Raw genomic sequence first — 17,806 nt, 5'->3', positions numbered from 1 at the left:
CGATTGGTTTATATTTGGCATGGAAATGACTTGTTATAATGTTGTCATTCCCTTAGTATGGATACATACTGTTGATGAATATCTAGTTTAATGATATTTCATTTTATTGTACTATGGTTGGTTTTATACGTGCTAACCCTTATATTTTCATGATGTGGACTGTGATGATCTCACTATGTGAGGGAGCAGATCAGGTGTGAGGCTTTGGGATGACAAGAAGTCTTTATGGGTAACTGCTTTGGCTTTGGGATGACAAGAAGTCTTTATGGGTAGCTGCTTTGAGAAGTGGCTAGACTTAGAGCTTGACCAGCACCTAGGGTATCTTATTTTGATACTTTCATGATAATGTAATTATATTATCTTTTTGGATTACTATATAACCTTGCTGATAATGACCCTTTTCTAAAAATTGTTTTATATTATGGAAACAATTTATACGTTATTGTATATTTACACTCTAGTGTAGTTGGCCTTTGCTCTCTTTTCTTAATTATATATTATTTTATTTTAGTTGTCATATTGGTTATTGATGTGACGGCCTACGGCGGGTCGTTACACTTGTTGGTATCATAGTTGGTCGAGTCTCTTTAGGGTTTGTGAGAAATGGTCTTGTTATGTTTCTATTGTGAGGAAATGGATTTTGGAAAAGAATTTCTTATGTGTATTGGTGTAAACTCATGGGTTCCTTGATCTTTTATCTTGATTAGGATGGTTGGTAGGGGAAACCATTCTAATCCTTCTTCAGGTGTGGATGAGCGGCAGATTGCTCAGGCTATGGAGCTAATTGCTACTGCTATTGGACAACAGAATACTTTGTTGGCCCAGATGGAGACCAATCGGGCTACAACTGAAGTAACTAGGGTTGAGGTACCTGATGAGTATAGGGGCTTGTCAGAGTTCAGAAAAGGGAATCCTCCTCAATTTACAGGTGTTGATGGACCTGAAGTTGCTGACTAGTGGATTGAAGAGATGGAGAAAATCTTCATGGTGATGCATTGTCCTGAGGAGAGGAAGCTAGTTTATGTTGTTTATATGTTGGTGGGTGAGGCTAGCTTCTGGTGGAAAGGTGCTCAAGCTATGATGGAAGCTAGAGGGGAAGTGGTGAGTTGGAAAAATTTCAAAAAGGTATTTCTAGAGAAATATTTTCTAGATAGTGCCATGTATGCTAAGGAAGCTGAGTTTTTGAGACTGCAACAAGGAAATATGTCAATACAAGAGTATGTGGTCAAGTTTGAACACTTGGCTAGATATTATTCTCAAGCTATACTAAAGCCTGGAGATGCAGGAAGTTGAGTGAGGGTTTAAGGTATGAGCTGAAGAAGACTATTGTTCCTATGGGGATTATGGAGTTCCCAGTTCTAGTTGAAAAGGCAAAAACAGTTTAGAGGTTTGAAGGAGGAAATAGAGTGGCAAAGGGTACAAAGGGATCATCTAGATTTGGTAGGGGGAAACATCCCCAAAAGAGACCATCTGAGTTTTAGAAGGGGAATGCTAATAAGAAACCAATGGGGACTACTACTACAGGAGCTGTTCAGAGTTTTAGATGTTACAGATGTGGAGGCCCACATATGATGAGGGATTGTCCTACAAAGGACTATATGTGTTTTAAATGTGGCAAGATGGGTCACATGGTAAGGATTGTAATGTAAGAAATACTCAAGCTAGAGGAAACCAGAAAGTGGAGCGACCTACTGCAGCAGGTCGTGTTTTTGCTTTAACAGGTGTTGAAGCTGAAACATCATCTGAGTTGGTAAAGGGAAAGGGCAAAGCTGATGGTAATGATATTTCTATTCTATTTGATTCAGGTGCTTCACATTCTTTTATTTCTTATGAATGTGTGGCAAGGTTAAATTTGGTTGTGAGTTCCTTGTGTGTGGATCTAGTCGTTTCTACTCTAGCTTCAGGTTCTGTTTTGACTTCTGAGGTTTGTTTAAGATGTCCAGTGGAGGTGGAAGGGCATTTTTATAAAGTGATTTTTTTTTGTTTACCTTTATTCGATTTGGATGTAATTTTAGGGATGGATTGACTTTCTGCCAACAGGATTTTGATAGATTGTTCAGAAAAGAGATTAATCTTTCCTACTGTTGAACAAGAGAGATTTATTTCTAGTGGACAGGTGGATGGGTTGTTGAAGGGTGGAGCTCTTGGGTTTATGATCCTATCTTTTATCAGTGTAGAGAATGAAAAGTTGTTGAATAGTATTGATGTTGTTAGAGATTTCCCAGAGGTTTTTCCGGATGATGTTCTGGGGTTACCACTAAAACGAGAGTTGGAGTTTAGTATTGATCTTATACCAGGGGTGGGACTAGTGTCTATTTCTCCTTATAGAATGGCACCAGCAGAGTTGTTTGAATTAAAGAAGTAGGTTGAGGAACTTTTGGAGAAGCAGATGATCAGACCTAGTGTGTCTCCGTGGGGAGCACCCGTGTTATTGGTAAAGAAGAAGGATGGTGGTGTGAGGTTATGTGTGGATTACAGGCAGTTAAATAAATTGACAATCAAGAATAAGTATCCATTGCTAAGGATAAATGATTTGATGGATCAGTTGAGGGGAACTTCTATTTTCTCCAAGATTGATTTGAGGTCTGGGTATCACCAGATTCGGGTAAAGGAGGAGGACATACCAAAGACTTCTTTCAGAACTCGGTATGGCCATTATGAGTATGTTGTTATGCCTTTTGGAGTGACGAATGCTCCAGCTATTTTCATGGATTATATGAATAGGATTTTTAGACCTTTTCTGGATAAGTTTGTTGTGGTGTTCATTGATGACATTTTGGTTTATTCTAGATCTATGGAGGAACATAGAGAACATCTGAGGATAGTTTTGCAGGTATTAAAGGAGAAACAGTTATTTGCAAAGTTGTCAAAATGTGAGTTTTGGCTATCTGAAGTTAAGTTCTTGGGTCATGTGATTTCTGCACAAGGAATTGCAGTTGATCCTACTAAGGTGGAAGCGATTTTAAGGTGGGAGCGTCCAAAATCAGTTACTAAAGTTAGAGGTTTTGTGGGATTGGCTGGCTATTATAGGAGATTCATAGAAGGGTTTTCTAAAATAGTTATGCCTTTGACACAACTAACCAGGAAGGATCATCCTTTTGTATGGACGGAGGAGTGTGAGAAGAGTTTTCAAGAGTTAAAGGAGAAGTTGACATCATCTCCTGTGTTGATTCTGCCGGATCCCAATAAATCTTTTGAAGTTTATTGTGATGCATCTCATCAAGGCTTAGGTTGTGTTCTTATGCAAGATAGGCGAGTTGTGGCCTATGCATCTAGACAATTGAAGACTCATGAACGAAATTATCCTATGCATGATCTAGAGTTGGCTGTGGTGGTATTTGCTTTGAAGATTTGGAGACATTATCTCTATGGAGAAAAGTTTGATGTGTTCAGTGATCATAAGAGTCTGAAATATTTGTTTGATCAGAAAGAGTTAAATATGAGGCAAAGGAGGTGGATTGAGTTTTTGAAAGACTGATTTTCAACTAATGTACCATCCAGGTAAAGCAAATATGGTGGCAGATGTTTTGAGCAGAAAATCCCTTCATATGTCTTACATGATGGTTAAAGAGATGGAGTTGGTAGAGAAATTTAGGGATATGAATCTTAACGTTGTGGTTGCCCCAGATTTTATTAGTTGTGGTATGACTACCATTACTAGTGATTTCTTGGAGATGGTAAAGCAAAAACAAGTTCAGGATGCGGGTTTGAATAAGGTTAGAGAGTTGTTGGGTTCTAAGAAAGCTGAAGGATTTGAACAAGATATGGATGGAGTTTTGAGGTACAAGGACAGAATTTGTATTCCACAAGATGAGGAGTTGAAGAAGTTGATACTTTAGGAAGGTCATAAGAGCAAGTTGAGTGTACATCCGGGTATGACAAAAATGTATCAAGATTTGAAGAAAATGTTCTGGTGGAATGGTATGAAGAGGGAGGTAGCCGAGCATGTTGCATCTTGCATTATGTGTCAGAAAGCTAAGGTAGAACATAAAAAACCAGGAGGTTTGTTACAAATGATGGAAGTGCCAGAATGGAAATGAGATAGTATAACCATAGATTTTGTTGTTGGATTACCAAGGTCTGCTAATAATTGTGATTCTATTTGGGTGATTGTGGATAGATTAACTAAGTGTGCTCATTTTCTTCCAATGAATATAAAGTGGTCCTTGGAAAAGTTAACCCAGTTGTATGTCAAGGAGATTGTTAGATTACATGGTGTGCCCTCCAGTATCATTTCTGATAGGGATCCTCGTTTACATCCTGATTTTGGTAGAGTTTGCACCAGGCGTTAGGGACTAAGTTGAGACTCAGTTCTGCTTATCACCCACAGACTGATGGGCAGTCTGAGAGGACTATCCAATCTTTGGAGGACTTTTTGAGGGCTTGTATTTTGGATCATCTAGGGAGTTGGGAAGAAATTTTACCTTTGGTCGAGTTCACTTATAATATCAGTTTTCATGCAAGTATAGGAATGGCACCATTTGAGGCTCTGTATGAGAGGAAGTGTCGAACACCTTTGTGTTGGTTTAAAGAGGGAGAATCAATGATAGTAGGGCCAGAGATCATCTTACAGACTACCAAAAAAGTGAAACAAATTCAGGAAAGAATGAAAGTTGCTCAAAGTCAGCAAAAGTCTTATGGAGACAAGAGGAGGAAACCTTTGGAGTTTTCAGAGGGAGATCATGTATTTTTGAAGGTGACTCCCACTACAGGTGTGGGAAGGGCTATCAAAGCTAAGAAGTTAAATCCTAAGTTTATTGGGCCGTACCAGATTCTCAAGAGGATTAGACCAGTGGAATATCAGATTGCATTACCTCCATTCCTGTTTAATCTGCACGATGTGTTCCATGTTTCCCAGCTGAGGAAGTATATTCACGATCCGAGTCATGTTTTAGAATCAAAGACAGTGCAAGTTAAGGAGAATTTAACTTTTGAGAAATAGCCAGTTTCAGTGGCAGATAAGAAAGTTAAACAGTTGCGGGATAAATCTATCAATTTGGTAAAGGTTATTTGGGATGTGGTTACTAATGAAGCCACTTGGGAGTTGGAAGATAGGACGAAGGATCAATACCCATATCTTTTTTTGAGTAAGTAAATTTTCGGGGACGAAAATTTTTGTTATTGGGGAGAGTTGTAACGCCATGGAAATACCGAGCTATTTGGTAGATATACTCTATATATATATATGTATGTATGTATGCATGTATGTATATGTTGTTTATATGGATTTGGATTGGATCATGGAGATGTGGATTTGAAATTTACTTACCTCTGTGCATGTTGTATGTTGATGTAGTTTTGACTAGTTGTTTAAGCATAATAGTGATTTTGTAGTATGAGATGAGATGTTGATGTTTTGAGATGTTGATATAGGCATGTGTGTGCATGAATTTGGTGAATGATTCATTGTACACCATTATACTGAATTGGTACTAAGAGGGAAGAAGATTGATCACCTTCCTTCTCATCTTGGTAAAGTGAAGTATTATGGCATGCAACTCATCATTCCAAGCATATGTATCTAAAAGTGATGTTTGTTTGTGTGTTGATACATGTTGCATTTCATATGGTGTTGGGTTGTGGATATTGTAATAGAAAGGAATAGGACAGGTAGGAGATTGAAGGATAGGAACATAAGATAAATCTGGTCTTTCTGAGTGAATTTGAAGTTGTTTTAGAGCTTAAGGAGTTGAAATACTTCAAGGAATAGGATATTTGATGTGAATAGGTGCTAAGGGTGAAATTTGGAAATTTTGGAAAATGACTATATATAGGGACTTAGGACCGGGTGGTCTCATTTGTCAAACAGGGACAGTTCTAGAGAGAGAAAGTAGAGAGGGGCTCTGGTCCGGAGGGAAGCTGAGGACACATTTGGGAAGCTTATCAAGTTAGGATCAATCTTCACAACTAGAGTTTCAAGAGATTCAACATTTAAAGCCTTGAAAAGTGAGATTGAAGTTTGAATTCAGAATTTGAGGGTTTTGTTCAAATCTTGCATTTCTGAAGTTTCTGAGGTAAGGGTAGTACTTATAAGACTTAATCTAGTATGTATTGAGTTGAAATATCACATTGATTCCATGTTTTACGCATGATTGAGGCTGGATTAAGCTGGAGAGGGTTTGGTTAGGTTTCTTCATGATTTCCTACGATTTTCATGGATTAATGGTTAATACTTGTTTTTATCACTTAATATGTTGTTTTTGAGGGTGAAAATCGGAGGTTTCGAACTTCTGACACGCTGTTTGATGCATCGCGCTAAGCGCATGGGACGATGCGCTGAGCGCACCGAAGAACAGAACTTTCTATCAGGATGTGCTCTAAGCGCACGCGACAACGAGCTGAGCGCATTGAAGAACAGAGCTTTCTGTCTAGAGCGCGCTGAGCGCATTTAGCCATGGGCTAAGCGCATTTCCAAATGGGCTGAGCGCACGGGTCTACGCGCTGAGTGGGCTGTTTCAAGTGGCTCTCTGTCTTAAGCACCAAAGCGCACGAGTCTACGCGTTGAGCGCATATAGTCATGGGTTGAGCGCACGTGGTGACGCGCTGAGCGGGCAAAGCCTGATAGGCTCCCAGTTTTAGTTGCGCTGGGCGTAAATACCATTGCGCTGGGCACGTGGTTTCTTTGAGGAAAACCTTTTATAATTGAGTTTTTATGAAACTTTTAAATGTTGAATCATATCATCCTTGATGTTATATATTTGGTATGGAATGTGGCATGATTTTGGAAAAGATTGCATGTAATTATGGAATGTGCTTATGTGTGTTTGGTTTGGAAAGTTAATAGGACTTAGAGGAGTAAGGTTATGGTATGGATTGGAATATCTCTTAGTGAGATTTGGATATAATCTTTGGAAAAATATGCAATTTGGGAGTCCCATGGTGAGGATTCCAATATGGAACTTTTCTAAAGATTATATAATAAACCACTTCAGATGTTAGGTGGATTCTGAAGTACTCCTCTAAGTATTCTATTTGCTACCGGTATGGGGGCAAGGCCGAGTCATACCGATGGATGAAGTGGTCGCGATCACCAGGGTTACATGACGACGTAACCCAACTGTATATTTGTCATGAGAGGTTAGGTGTGTGACGTGGGTAGGTGACATGTGATCAATCATAATTTGATATGTATCTTTTACTTCAATTTTAGCTATTTTACATTCCATCCATGCTTAATTATAGGATTTAGAAAGTGTGTTGTTGGGCCTAATTGGATAGTTGGGAATTATTATTCTAAATTTTTGCTGTTTTTGGGCTGATGAACATGTCTCGGTTTTCAGGGCATAACTTGGCCTTTGGTTATCCAAATGGTGCAAACTCGGTGGCCTTGGAAAGCTAAGACAAATCCGTAAAAATGAGCCAGAAATAGCCGTTGGCTAATTCAATCATCTAGAAGGTCAAAATCGGTGGTCAAAAATCGGTGCGAAAAATATGGCATCCAACTCATCCCACCAACAACACCAACTCATCCCATTTCGTTTTGTCTTAACTTTTCCCCATTATTTTATATTTTTTATGTGTTATATGAAGGCTATAAATAGGCCTTCACTCTTCCATTGCAAAATGTCCCAAAAATGGTGTTGTTGGTGGGATGAGTTGGTGTTGTTTGTGGTCTGAGTTGGTGTTGTTGGTGGGATGAGTTGGATGCCATATTTTTCGCACCGATTTTTGACCACCGATTTTTGACCACCGATTTTGACCTTCTAGATGATCGAATTGGCCAACGGCTATTTCTGTGTAATATTTAGGGATTTGTCTTAGCTTTCCAAGGCTACCAAGTTTGCACCATTTAGATAACCACAGCCCAAGTTATGCCCTGAAAACCGAGACATGTTCATCAGCCCAAAAACAGCGAAAATTTAGAATAATAATTCCCAACTATCCAATTAGGCCCAACAACACACATATCTTTCTAAATTCTATAATTAAGCATGAATGGAATGTAAAATAGCTAAAATTGGAGTAAAAGATACATATCAAATTATGATTGATCAAATACCCCTATATTTAGCTTTTTGCACTCCGGGCAAAACATTAAGAATAGAACATGAAACTCACCACACAGTAAAATGTTTAATGAGAGAAGTAATGTGATGCACAAGAGAATCAATCAAGTATCAAGGAGCCAAACTTATCATGATGTTGGAACCTAAACATTAATTGGACTATTAAGGAAGACAACTCAAGTGAGAAGATAACATGAATATGGTAAAACTTCATTAGGTGAATTCTCACAACTCTCAACTCTCAAGTGTTTATTGGTCAAGTGTTTTCTCTCAAGCCACATCATGAAACAATGCACTACTATGAGCTTGCCAATTTCCACCACTTTTTTACAATGCATACAAAAATCAAAAGGTTTTTTATTAGGTTGTAATGGAGTAAGGGAGAGAAAAGGATAAATTAATGATTGTGTTGGCTAAAATCCTAAGGAATAAGAGAGTAATGAGGAATGAATTTAAATTGTAAGAATCAAATGATGCTTCAACTCCTTCATCAACACTTTTATTCTTTCTTTATTTACAACCATGCAGTTCAAAATTTTTTTTTTTTTACCACAAGCTGAATTAGAAACTTTAACTATCCATGAAATTAAAAGATATTATAACATTAAATAAAAAGAAAGATTAAGAAGAAAGGGAGGTAGAAGAACACCCAAGAGTAACTTATTTGAAGATGTTTGGGACATTTTGCAATGGAAGAGTGAAGGCCTATTTATAGCCTTCATATAACACATAAAAAATATAAAATAATGGGGAAAAGTTAAGACAAAACGAAATGGGATAAGTTGGTGTTGTTGGTGGGATGAGTTGGATGCCATATTTTTCGCACCGATTTTTGACCACCGATTATGACCTTCTAGATGATCGAATTGGCCAACGGCTATTTCTGGGTAATTTTTAGATATTTGTCTTAGTTTTCCAAGGCCACCGAGTTTGCACCATTTGGATAACCACAGCCCAAGTTATGCCCTGAAAACCGAGACATGTTCATCAGCCCAAAAACAGCGAAAATTTAGAATAATAATTCTCAACTATCCAATTAGGCCCAACAACACACATATCTTTCTAAATCCTATAATTAAGCATAGATGGAATGTAAAATAGCTAAAATTGAAGTAAAAGATATATATCAAATTATGATTGATCAACATGTTCACAAATTCAACACTTGGTTTGGATGTGTTGAGGTCAACATTTGGTTTGGATGTGTTGGCTACTTCATGAGATTATACAGTGATGTGACTTTGGTTTAGATGTGGAATATGTATGCATTTCGGTATGGATTGTATACATTGGTTATGGATTCTTTATTATCATAGAATACGTATGCATTGGCATGGATGTGTATACATTGGATTTTGGATTGGTTTATATTTGGCATGGAAATGACTTGTTATAATGTTGTCTTTCCCTTAGTATGGATACATACTGTTGATGAATATCTAGTTAATGATATTTCATTTTATTGTACTATGGTTAGTTTTATACGTGCTAACCCTTATATTTCCATGATGTGGACTGTGATGATCTCACTATGTGGGGGAGCAGATCAGGTGTGAGGCTTTGGGATGACAAGAAGTCTTTTTGGATAGCTGCTTTGAGAAGTGACTAGACTTAGAGCTTGACCAGCACCTAGGGTGTCTTATTTTGATACTTTCATGATATTATAATTATATTATCTTTTTGGATTACTGTATAACCTTGCTGATGATGACCCTTTTATAAAAATTATGTTTTATATTATGGAAACAATTTATACGTTATTGTATATTTACACTCTAGTGTAACTGGCTTTTACTCTCTTTTCTTAATTATATATTATTTTATTTTAATTGTCATATTAGTTATTAATGTGACAGCCTACGACGGATCGTTACAAAAGATTTTAAATTCACCGACGGAGGTTAATTGTTAGAGAAGTCCGTTGATATTTTATACAAATAATATAGTTACGAAAAGAAAATGAAATAAACAAAACAAACATCTTATCCTTAGTCTTAATTGACAAGTAGTGAAAATCAACACATAGATATACTTACCCTACTTCAGATTTCAAATGTTCTCCTTTCAAGTTAGCTATGTAAGTCAAGGCTAATCTCCATTTGTGCACATTCTCCGAGTCTTTCCCAAACCTTGATTCATGCTTAGTCATGGCCTCAGCATAACTTCCTTTCTGATACCGCACATCCGAGGGATCCACTTTGTAGAAGATGGGCCAAACATGCTGCTCTTTTGACTTGATACAGTCGTGGATCTTGACAAGTTCATCAAGGCACCAAGAAGATTCTGCATAATTTTCAGAGAAGACAACAATCGAGATCCTTGATTCTTCAATGGCTTTAAGAAGCACAGGAGCAAGTTGATCTCCAACCTTCAGTTCCTCATCATCCATGATGGTCATAATTCCCTTTCGGCGCAAAGCATCATAGAGATGATAAGTAAAAGTGTGACGAGTATCTTTGCCCCTAAAACTGAGGAAAACCTGGTACGAACAATGGCTTTCAGACACATCAACTTGATTTGCCATGATTGTATTATAGTAGCACCGCAAGAAAATTATTGCAAGACTATTAGCTTTCTTTCAGCGAATGACTGGCTCACACAACAAATTAGATATAGAGCATTGGGACTATCAATGTGTTTTTTTTAAGACGACCAAGAAATTAAGTCTATGTCATTAGTATTTGTTTACAACATCTTGGTCATCTTTCTTTTATTTTATTTTTTATTGAATTGCATTGATTAAAAATTAGTCATTTAACTTATATTATCCCAATGCTTTTCATTTTACATTACGTGGGTAAATCTTTCTTTTATTTAATAGCATCCATTCATACTAGAAAGAAAAACACATTTCATGTTTCCGTGAAAAAATAAATTAATTAATATTTCGAAAAAAAAGAGATTTTTTTTAAAAGAGTAGTTATATATATATATATAATATATTATCTGTAAATAAAAATTAGTGGAAAAAATAACATAAAATATAAAAGAATATACTTCTCTTTAAAAATGTGGACACGAAAATGTTCCTTTATATAAAATTATAGAATTCGTTACATATTAAATTAGTGCAATGGCTTTGTTATTGCGTATTGAAAAACTGTTTACCGACAAGTGGTTAGTTTCAATTAATATTGGAACTAGACTCCAACCCTATTAAGGGAGAGAAGTAAAAAATTTGACAGATTAATAAAAACGATATTCACATTAATAAAATAATTACTTAAAAAAAATTCAGAAACTGTTTATAATTAACTTTATATTAATGATTGTACGGTTCACAATAAATTCTAATATATTACAATTACATTAAAAGAATGGTCATGTATGACAGCTGTTAACCTCTAATATTATCCAAATCTTATTTGGGGTCTTCATTATGTAATAAGATAAATTAAATAATTTTACTTATTTATTCAAATGATTTTTAAAGATGATAGATATTCGGATATTTACAAAGAAAACATTTTCTAAGTTTGTCTGTACAGACACCCTATACTGACATTTTATTGAGTAAATTAAGAATAAACTAGCTAGTCAATGATAATCTGGTCATTTCCGCTGTGGGCCTTTTTTCCTAGAATAATTGATTAATGTTGTTGGCACGGCTTGTTTAAGCATCTTTGAATAGCCTCTTAGAAACTCCTTGAAACATCTTGTATAGCAGAAATTGCATACGCCAAAATATAGGATTTATTCTACGTGTTTTCTTATTGTGTGTTTTTATAGACAATTTTCTTGTGTTTTTTCTTATAGTTGATAAAGAGGAAGTAGAGATAACAGAAAAACAATTAGTAGAAAAAGAGAAAATTTTCTTGCCATTTTATACTTTTTTTTATGTTTGTCTTCTTATTCTTTTTATTGACATTTCTAAGCGTTTCTTTTTTATTTGATTGTGTATGTATTAATATATTAATACGGATTGCACACGTTAAATATTTATTATATAATTAAATTTTAAAAAATTATATATATATATATATATATATATATATTATATTTAAATATATAAATTATATTTAAAATTATATAAATAGATATTTTTAAACATATAAATCATATTTTAGTATGATTATTACTATAAAGAAGACAATTAATATTAGTTAAATTGGATATTCTATGACGAGTCAATATTTGATATATAAAATTCATTTTCTACATTGGGTTGTAAATGTCCGTAATACTATGGGTATTGTTTCGGTTTGGAGGACGTCTATGGTTCTTTTCAGGCAAGTCCCTAAAGTCAGAGCATTCAAGTGTGTAATCCGTCTTTTTAAGTAAACCAAAAGGCAAGTTTGTATGAGGTTTAGTCAAAATCAGTGGTGATGCAAGAGACTTTTTAAGTTGTTCGAATGCCTTCTCAAAATCATCTACCTAAGAGAAACGATCACTCTTTCTTAAGCATTGAAAAAATGATAATGCTTTGTTGGCCGATTTTGAAAGAAAGCATGAAAGCAAGGACATTCTCCCAACGAGATGTTGAACCTCCTTCACTGCTACAAGGCTTCTCATATTGATTATTGTTGAGCATTTATCCGGGTTTGCCTCAATACTATGATGAGTCAGTAAAAATCTAAGGAACTTACCTACTTGAACTCTGAATGAGCATTTGTCGGGATTCAACTTGAGTTGGTACTTGTCGATGGTGTCAAATAGTTCTTGGAGATTGAAAAAATGTCAAGCCACACTCACCGATTCCACCACCATATCATCCACATAGGCTTCTGCATTCCTACCTAACTGGTTCGCCAAGACCTTGTCCATCAGCCTTTGGTAGGTTGCCCCAACGTTCTTTAATCCAAATGACATGACCCTATAATAGTAGCTGGTCTGATCTGCTATAAATGTTGTTTTGTCCTCATCAGTTGGGTGCATTCGGATTTGGTTGTATCTCGAGTACACATCCATGAATCTTAACAACTCATACCCTGACGTGCCATTTACCAAACAATTTATGTTGGGCAATGGGTATGAATCTTTCAAGAAAGCTTTATTCAAATTAGTGAAATCTTGACACATACGCCATTTCCCACTACTTTTTCATACCATCACCACATTCGCCAGCCACGTTTGATATTGGATTTCCCAATTATGACTGGTCGCTACTAGTTTTGTTGTTTCCTTCGCGATGGCTTTCCTTTTTTCCTCGCCGAACTTTCTCCTCTTTTGGATTATGGCCTTTGCCTTTAGATCCATTATACGCCTATGGCACAAAAAATCAAGATCTATGCTAGGCATGTCATTAGCACTCCATGCGAAGACTGACACTTCTTCCTTAACACGTTTACTAGCTCCTCCTCATCTTCGTGGGTCAAGAATACCCCGATCTTGACATTCTTTCCCTTGGCTGCACTTACCTCCTTAACATCTTCAGCTAGAGTGGGTCAGCTATCAAAGTGAACCACCCTCAGGTCCAACTCTATGGACTAGACTTCTTGTGACACCTTCTACCCCATATACATAATTATACAATAAATAGAGAAATAAAAACCTTCATAAATAAAATCCAAGTCTCTAACCAGATAAGGGTAAAGAGCTCACATTCATAAAACATAAATCATAGTCTAATGTGGAAATTACAAAAGGATAAAATTAAGGTCTTCTAATCAATTTAACAAAAGTAGCATTCTAAGTTAATCATAACTACGTCTCGATGTCACATATCGTATCAAAGCAGGCCCAAATGAAGCCTAAGCTTCATCACCAACATCCTCATGTTGATGGTCATCTGCAACACAGTAAAAGACACATATAGAACAAATAGGGGAGTGAGAATCATCTCACTCAGGTTAAGGTGTAAAAATAACGGTCAGACAACACACACACAAATCATAACAAAGCACAACACAAAATACATGTTAATTAAGCACAACTCAAGTCATACATACATTAGTAGCACATACATAGTCACTCATTATGCAATGATGCCATGGACTCGACTCACAAATGCATGCATGTGTCCAGTCACATATCACATGGTGAATTGCCGCTAGGAATACACATAGACTAGTCTAGGAGTACATGCCGGGTCACACCCTTTGCGCACTCTCACTAGAAGGACATATTACTAGGGTCTAGTTGGGATATCTAAGCCACGCAAGATACATCCCATGCACACAATGGGAGAGACTGGGACTTACAAACCGAGCTATCTCCAAGGACTAATCCTCAAGCTTTTAGACAAGGGGGCCTTCCCTAGCTGTGTATTCCATATCGTACCCTTAAAACATTTATGCACATGATGCATGTCAAACATTCACACTTCATTGACTCATCATTTCACTTGTCATAATTTCTCATATATCATGTCTCATTATCACATATCATCATGCCTCGTGTCTCATTCACTTTTCATATTATCTCATCATATTCACATAGTCTCATACAAGAAACTTCTCATAGACATATACATCAGAATAGCACATAAATCATACCAAGAAATTATTCAACATCATACACATTCAATTCGCAATTCATAACATACGAAGCATAACGGTCATAAATCCAACTTCACGGGTTCACGTATTTTTTACAACTAGCCAGTTAATTTAATATTTCAATCGGTCAAAACACTCCAAATATTATCCAAAACATGAATCCATCATCAATTTTACATATAATGCCTCAAAATTCATTCAAAGATCATATCCCTAATTTCACTTCATAGGGCTTCCCACGGAAACCCACAGAGAACTCTAATTCATATCAAAACTTATCTATTTTCGAAATCAAACACATATTCACACCTAGCAAACATCAAGGAATACAATAGAAAACTCAGAAGTCAAAACAGAAAACATTAGAAATTTGTCTATTTCTCACAGGGTTTTCTTCGGAACCCACAGAACACTCTAATTCATATTAAAACTTATCTAATTTTGAAATCAAACACATATTTACCCTAAACATCACACAAGAAACGCAACAGAACATTCAGAGGAAAAAATAGAAAACTTTCATATTTTGCCTGTTCCTAGAAGCATGCATCAGGCAAGGGATTGGAGCCAATCCTGTTATCCAACAGTTATTCCCACACTCTCGAGTGAGGTTTCTCACTCCCCCCTTACCTGGACAAGCAGAAGATGAAGCTAGAGCAAAATCTAGTTGATCTCCTTCTCTTGGTTCTCTTTGGTCTTCAAAGAGTGTGTCTAGGAGCAGTGTCAGAGTCTATTGTTTATAGATGTCAGAAGTGGCCAGAATGGCCCGTTTCAGATACAGAACATCTCGTGCTAGATCCTTCCATCATGTGTTAAATTCGCATCTAGAACGGGTCGTTCTTAAACCAGAACGGGCCGTTCTAGAGTTGAGTTTAACTCATAACGATCATGTTTGGAACGACCTGTTTTTAAACTAGAATGGCCTGTTCCCAACTAGGGTCATAGGCCTTTTTAGTAGTTTGGAAAGACTTGTTCCAGTTTAGGAACGGACCATTTTGGGCTACTAAATCACCCTTATTGGGCTTTGGGCCTTCATATAATTTATGAAAATTGGGGTGCTACACTTCTCGCTCCACATGCGTCGTATACAAATGACTCCTTGCCTTTAGACTATCTTGAAACACTTTCGTGCAACCTCCTGATCCACCCTAAGAATTCCAACATCACCATTCGGTAGTGGCTACTTCACCTTCGAATGCGAATTCGACACCACAACTCCTAGTTTATTCAACATTGGTTGTCCAATCAAAATGTTATAAGAAAATTGAGCATTCACAACCAAATACCGAATAATAATTGTCTTCATCTAGGTCCCTTGACCAAAGGTTGTCTCTAGATCAACGAATCCCCTGACCACAACTTGGTTGTCCATGAAACCCACCCAAGTTCCTGTGTAAGGCATAAGTCAGTCACTAGGTATCTTTATCCCTGTGAAAGCTTCCTAGAACAGGATGTCAGTAGAACTCCCCTAATCTATCAACACACGCTTCACATTATAACCCATTACAATCGCTAAAATGACGATTGGATCATCATCATGGGGAGCCACACCCTTATAATCAGAATCTGAGAACATGATAGTGGGTTGGTTGGTCGTCTTACTTTCGATATGGTCAATACAGAATGAGCATACCTTTTTCAAGTTGATTAAGTGGTGCCTCCTCCTGCAAATTCTCCAACGATGGTGTTGAAATATTCGTGAATTGCCTACTAATGGACCTTAGGGCCCTTCGTTTGGGATCCCCTTGGAGGAAGACTCTTCTTTTGACCTCTCACTCCTTTTCTTGTCTCCCCCATTTTAATATCTTCGCTCCGACGAACTGCCCTTGCCCTTTTTTAGGATGAATTTCTCCAAACTCCTTTCCTTAATTAGGCGCTCAATTTGTCTCCCTAAAACAAAGTAATTCTTCGTGATCTGTCCGTGATTTCTATAGAAATCGCACCAATCAGTTTTGAAAAGGACAAGTTGTTGATTAATTGGCACTAGAAATTCAAAGAGTGGTGTGTTATTAACATTGTGCAAAATTTGAATCCTTGAGGTGTTGAGTGGGGTAAATTTTTCCTGCTCGTTGCTCCTCGTCCACTCTTCCCTTAGTCCTCCTTCGTAATCCATGTGTCTGGAGCTTCCATTTCTCGTATTGTAACGGTCTCTCCTTTTATTCTAGTATGAACGTGCGTGAAGATGTTTACTCCCCTCCTTATTGCCAACAACCACCTCTCAATTTTTTATAGCTCTTTTGTTGATTTGTCCTTCCTCCGTCTTTTTGTGGCTCAGGGCAAAAACACTTACCTCTGACATCGTTTGATAGTTCATTCTTTCCAACGGGACATCAAGTTGCCTGACCTTAAGCCCTTTTGGAAGGCTATGAATGCTATCTTCTCATCTATGGATGCTATTCTCAAAGCCACTTCATTGAATCTTTGAAGAAAATCTTTTAACGATTCACCCCATTGTTGCTTAAGGTCAAACAAGTTTGACGTAATCGAAGGTTTTTTCTTATTCATAGCGAATTGCTCCATGAGTAATCGACTGAATACGTCAAAGTCAGTGATCGATCAATCTAGCAGTCCACTAAACCAATCCAAAGCTACATTCTTCAACATTCCCATGAATAGTTTGCAACGAACTCCCATACTCCACTACAAAAAAAAAATGGATTTAGCGACCACCAAAATCGGTCGCTAAATTTCTAAAATTGGTCGCTATTTGCCTTAGCGATCGAATTAGCGACCAAATTTAAGTATAATAATAGATTTAATAATTATATTACAAATAATAATTATTATATTATATTTAATTAATCTTTATTTATATATACTTACTTTTATAATTAACAATCTACTTATTTCAATTTAAAATTAATATTATGATACAATTTAAATTATCTATTATAAATTTAAAATTTTAAATAATAATTTTTATATTTTAAAATGAGAAGGGTTATAATAACACTGGTATAACTTTTACTAAGTATTACATTGTTCAATAACTTTATCTTAAATGTGAATTTTGTAAATCCAATCGTTAAATTGAAAGTTCATATCACTTTATATGTTTATATCAAGTTTTGTTAAAATTGAACAACAACTTCAAGGTAATCAAACTGTCCATATTTAATATATTTTGAAATGTATATGTTACGTCAATTTTATTTTACAAGAATGAAGTATCAAATCATCTTGAATTCATATAAAATTTTGTATATATGATCTAAGAGTAAAAAAATTTCAATCTAACGGTTAAATTTATAAAATTCACATTTAATATAAATTTATTGAGCGATGTAATACTTAGTAAAAGTTACACCTATGTTATTATAACACTTCTCTTTTAAAATATTATTTTTATAAATTAAATTTTAA

The 17,806-nt window shown here is 36.1% G+C and overlaps 1 protein-coding gene across 1 annotated transcript; it reads right to left on the bottom strand.

Moving 5' to 3' along the window:
- Nucleotides 1-8,627: 8,627 nt before the first annotated feature.
- LOC109815879 (toll/interleukin-1 receptor-like protein) lies at nucleotides 8,628-10,761 on the bottom strand. Its single transcript, XM_020380697.3, has 2 exons — nucleotides 10,043-10,761; nucleotides 8,628-8,972 (listed from the first exon to the last, which is right to left on the bottom strand). Exons 1-2 carry the CDS (start codon nucleotides 10,528-10,530, stop codon nucleotides 8,966-8,968), a joined length of 495 nt encoding a protein of 164 aa, XP_020236286.1. The 5' UTR covers nucleotides 10,531-10,761; the 3' UTR covers nucleotides 8,628-8,965.
- Nucleotides 10,762-17,806: the final 7,045 nt, after the last annotated feature.

Source organism: Cajanus cajan, chromosome 7 (genome assembly GCF_000230855.2).
Source record: "Cajanus cajan strain Asha chromosome 7, NIPB_CcT2T_4, whole genome shotgun sequence".
NCBI lineage: Eukaryota > Viridiplantae > Streptophyta > Magnoliopsida > Fabales > Fabaceae > Cajanus > Cajanus cajan.
Note: the sequence above shows the minus strand (reverse complement) of the source record. Positions and strands in the feature narration are given on the sequence as shown.

What these genes read in the sequence shown, in the direction of transcription:
- LOC109815879 (XM_020380697.3), bottom strand. Translation starts at nt 10,530, where the DNA reads ATGGCAAATCAAGTTGATGTGTCTGAAAGCCATTGTTCGTACCAGGTT.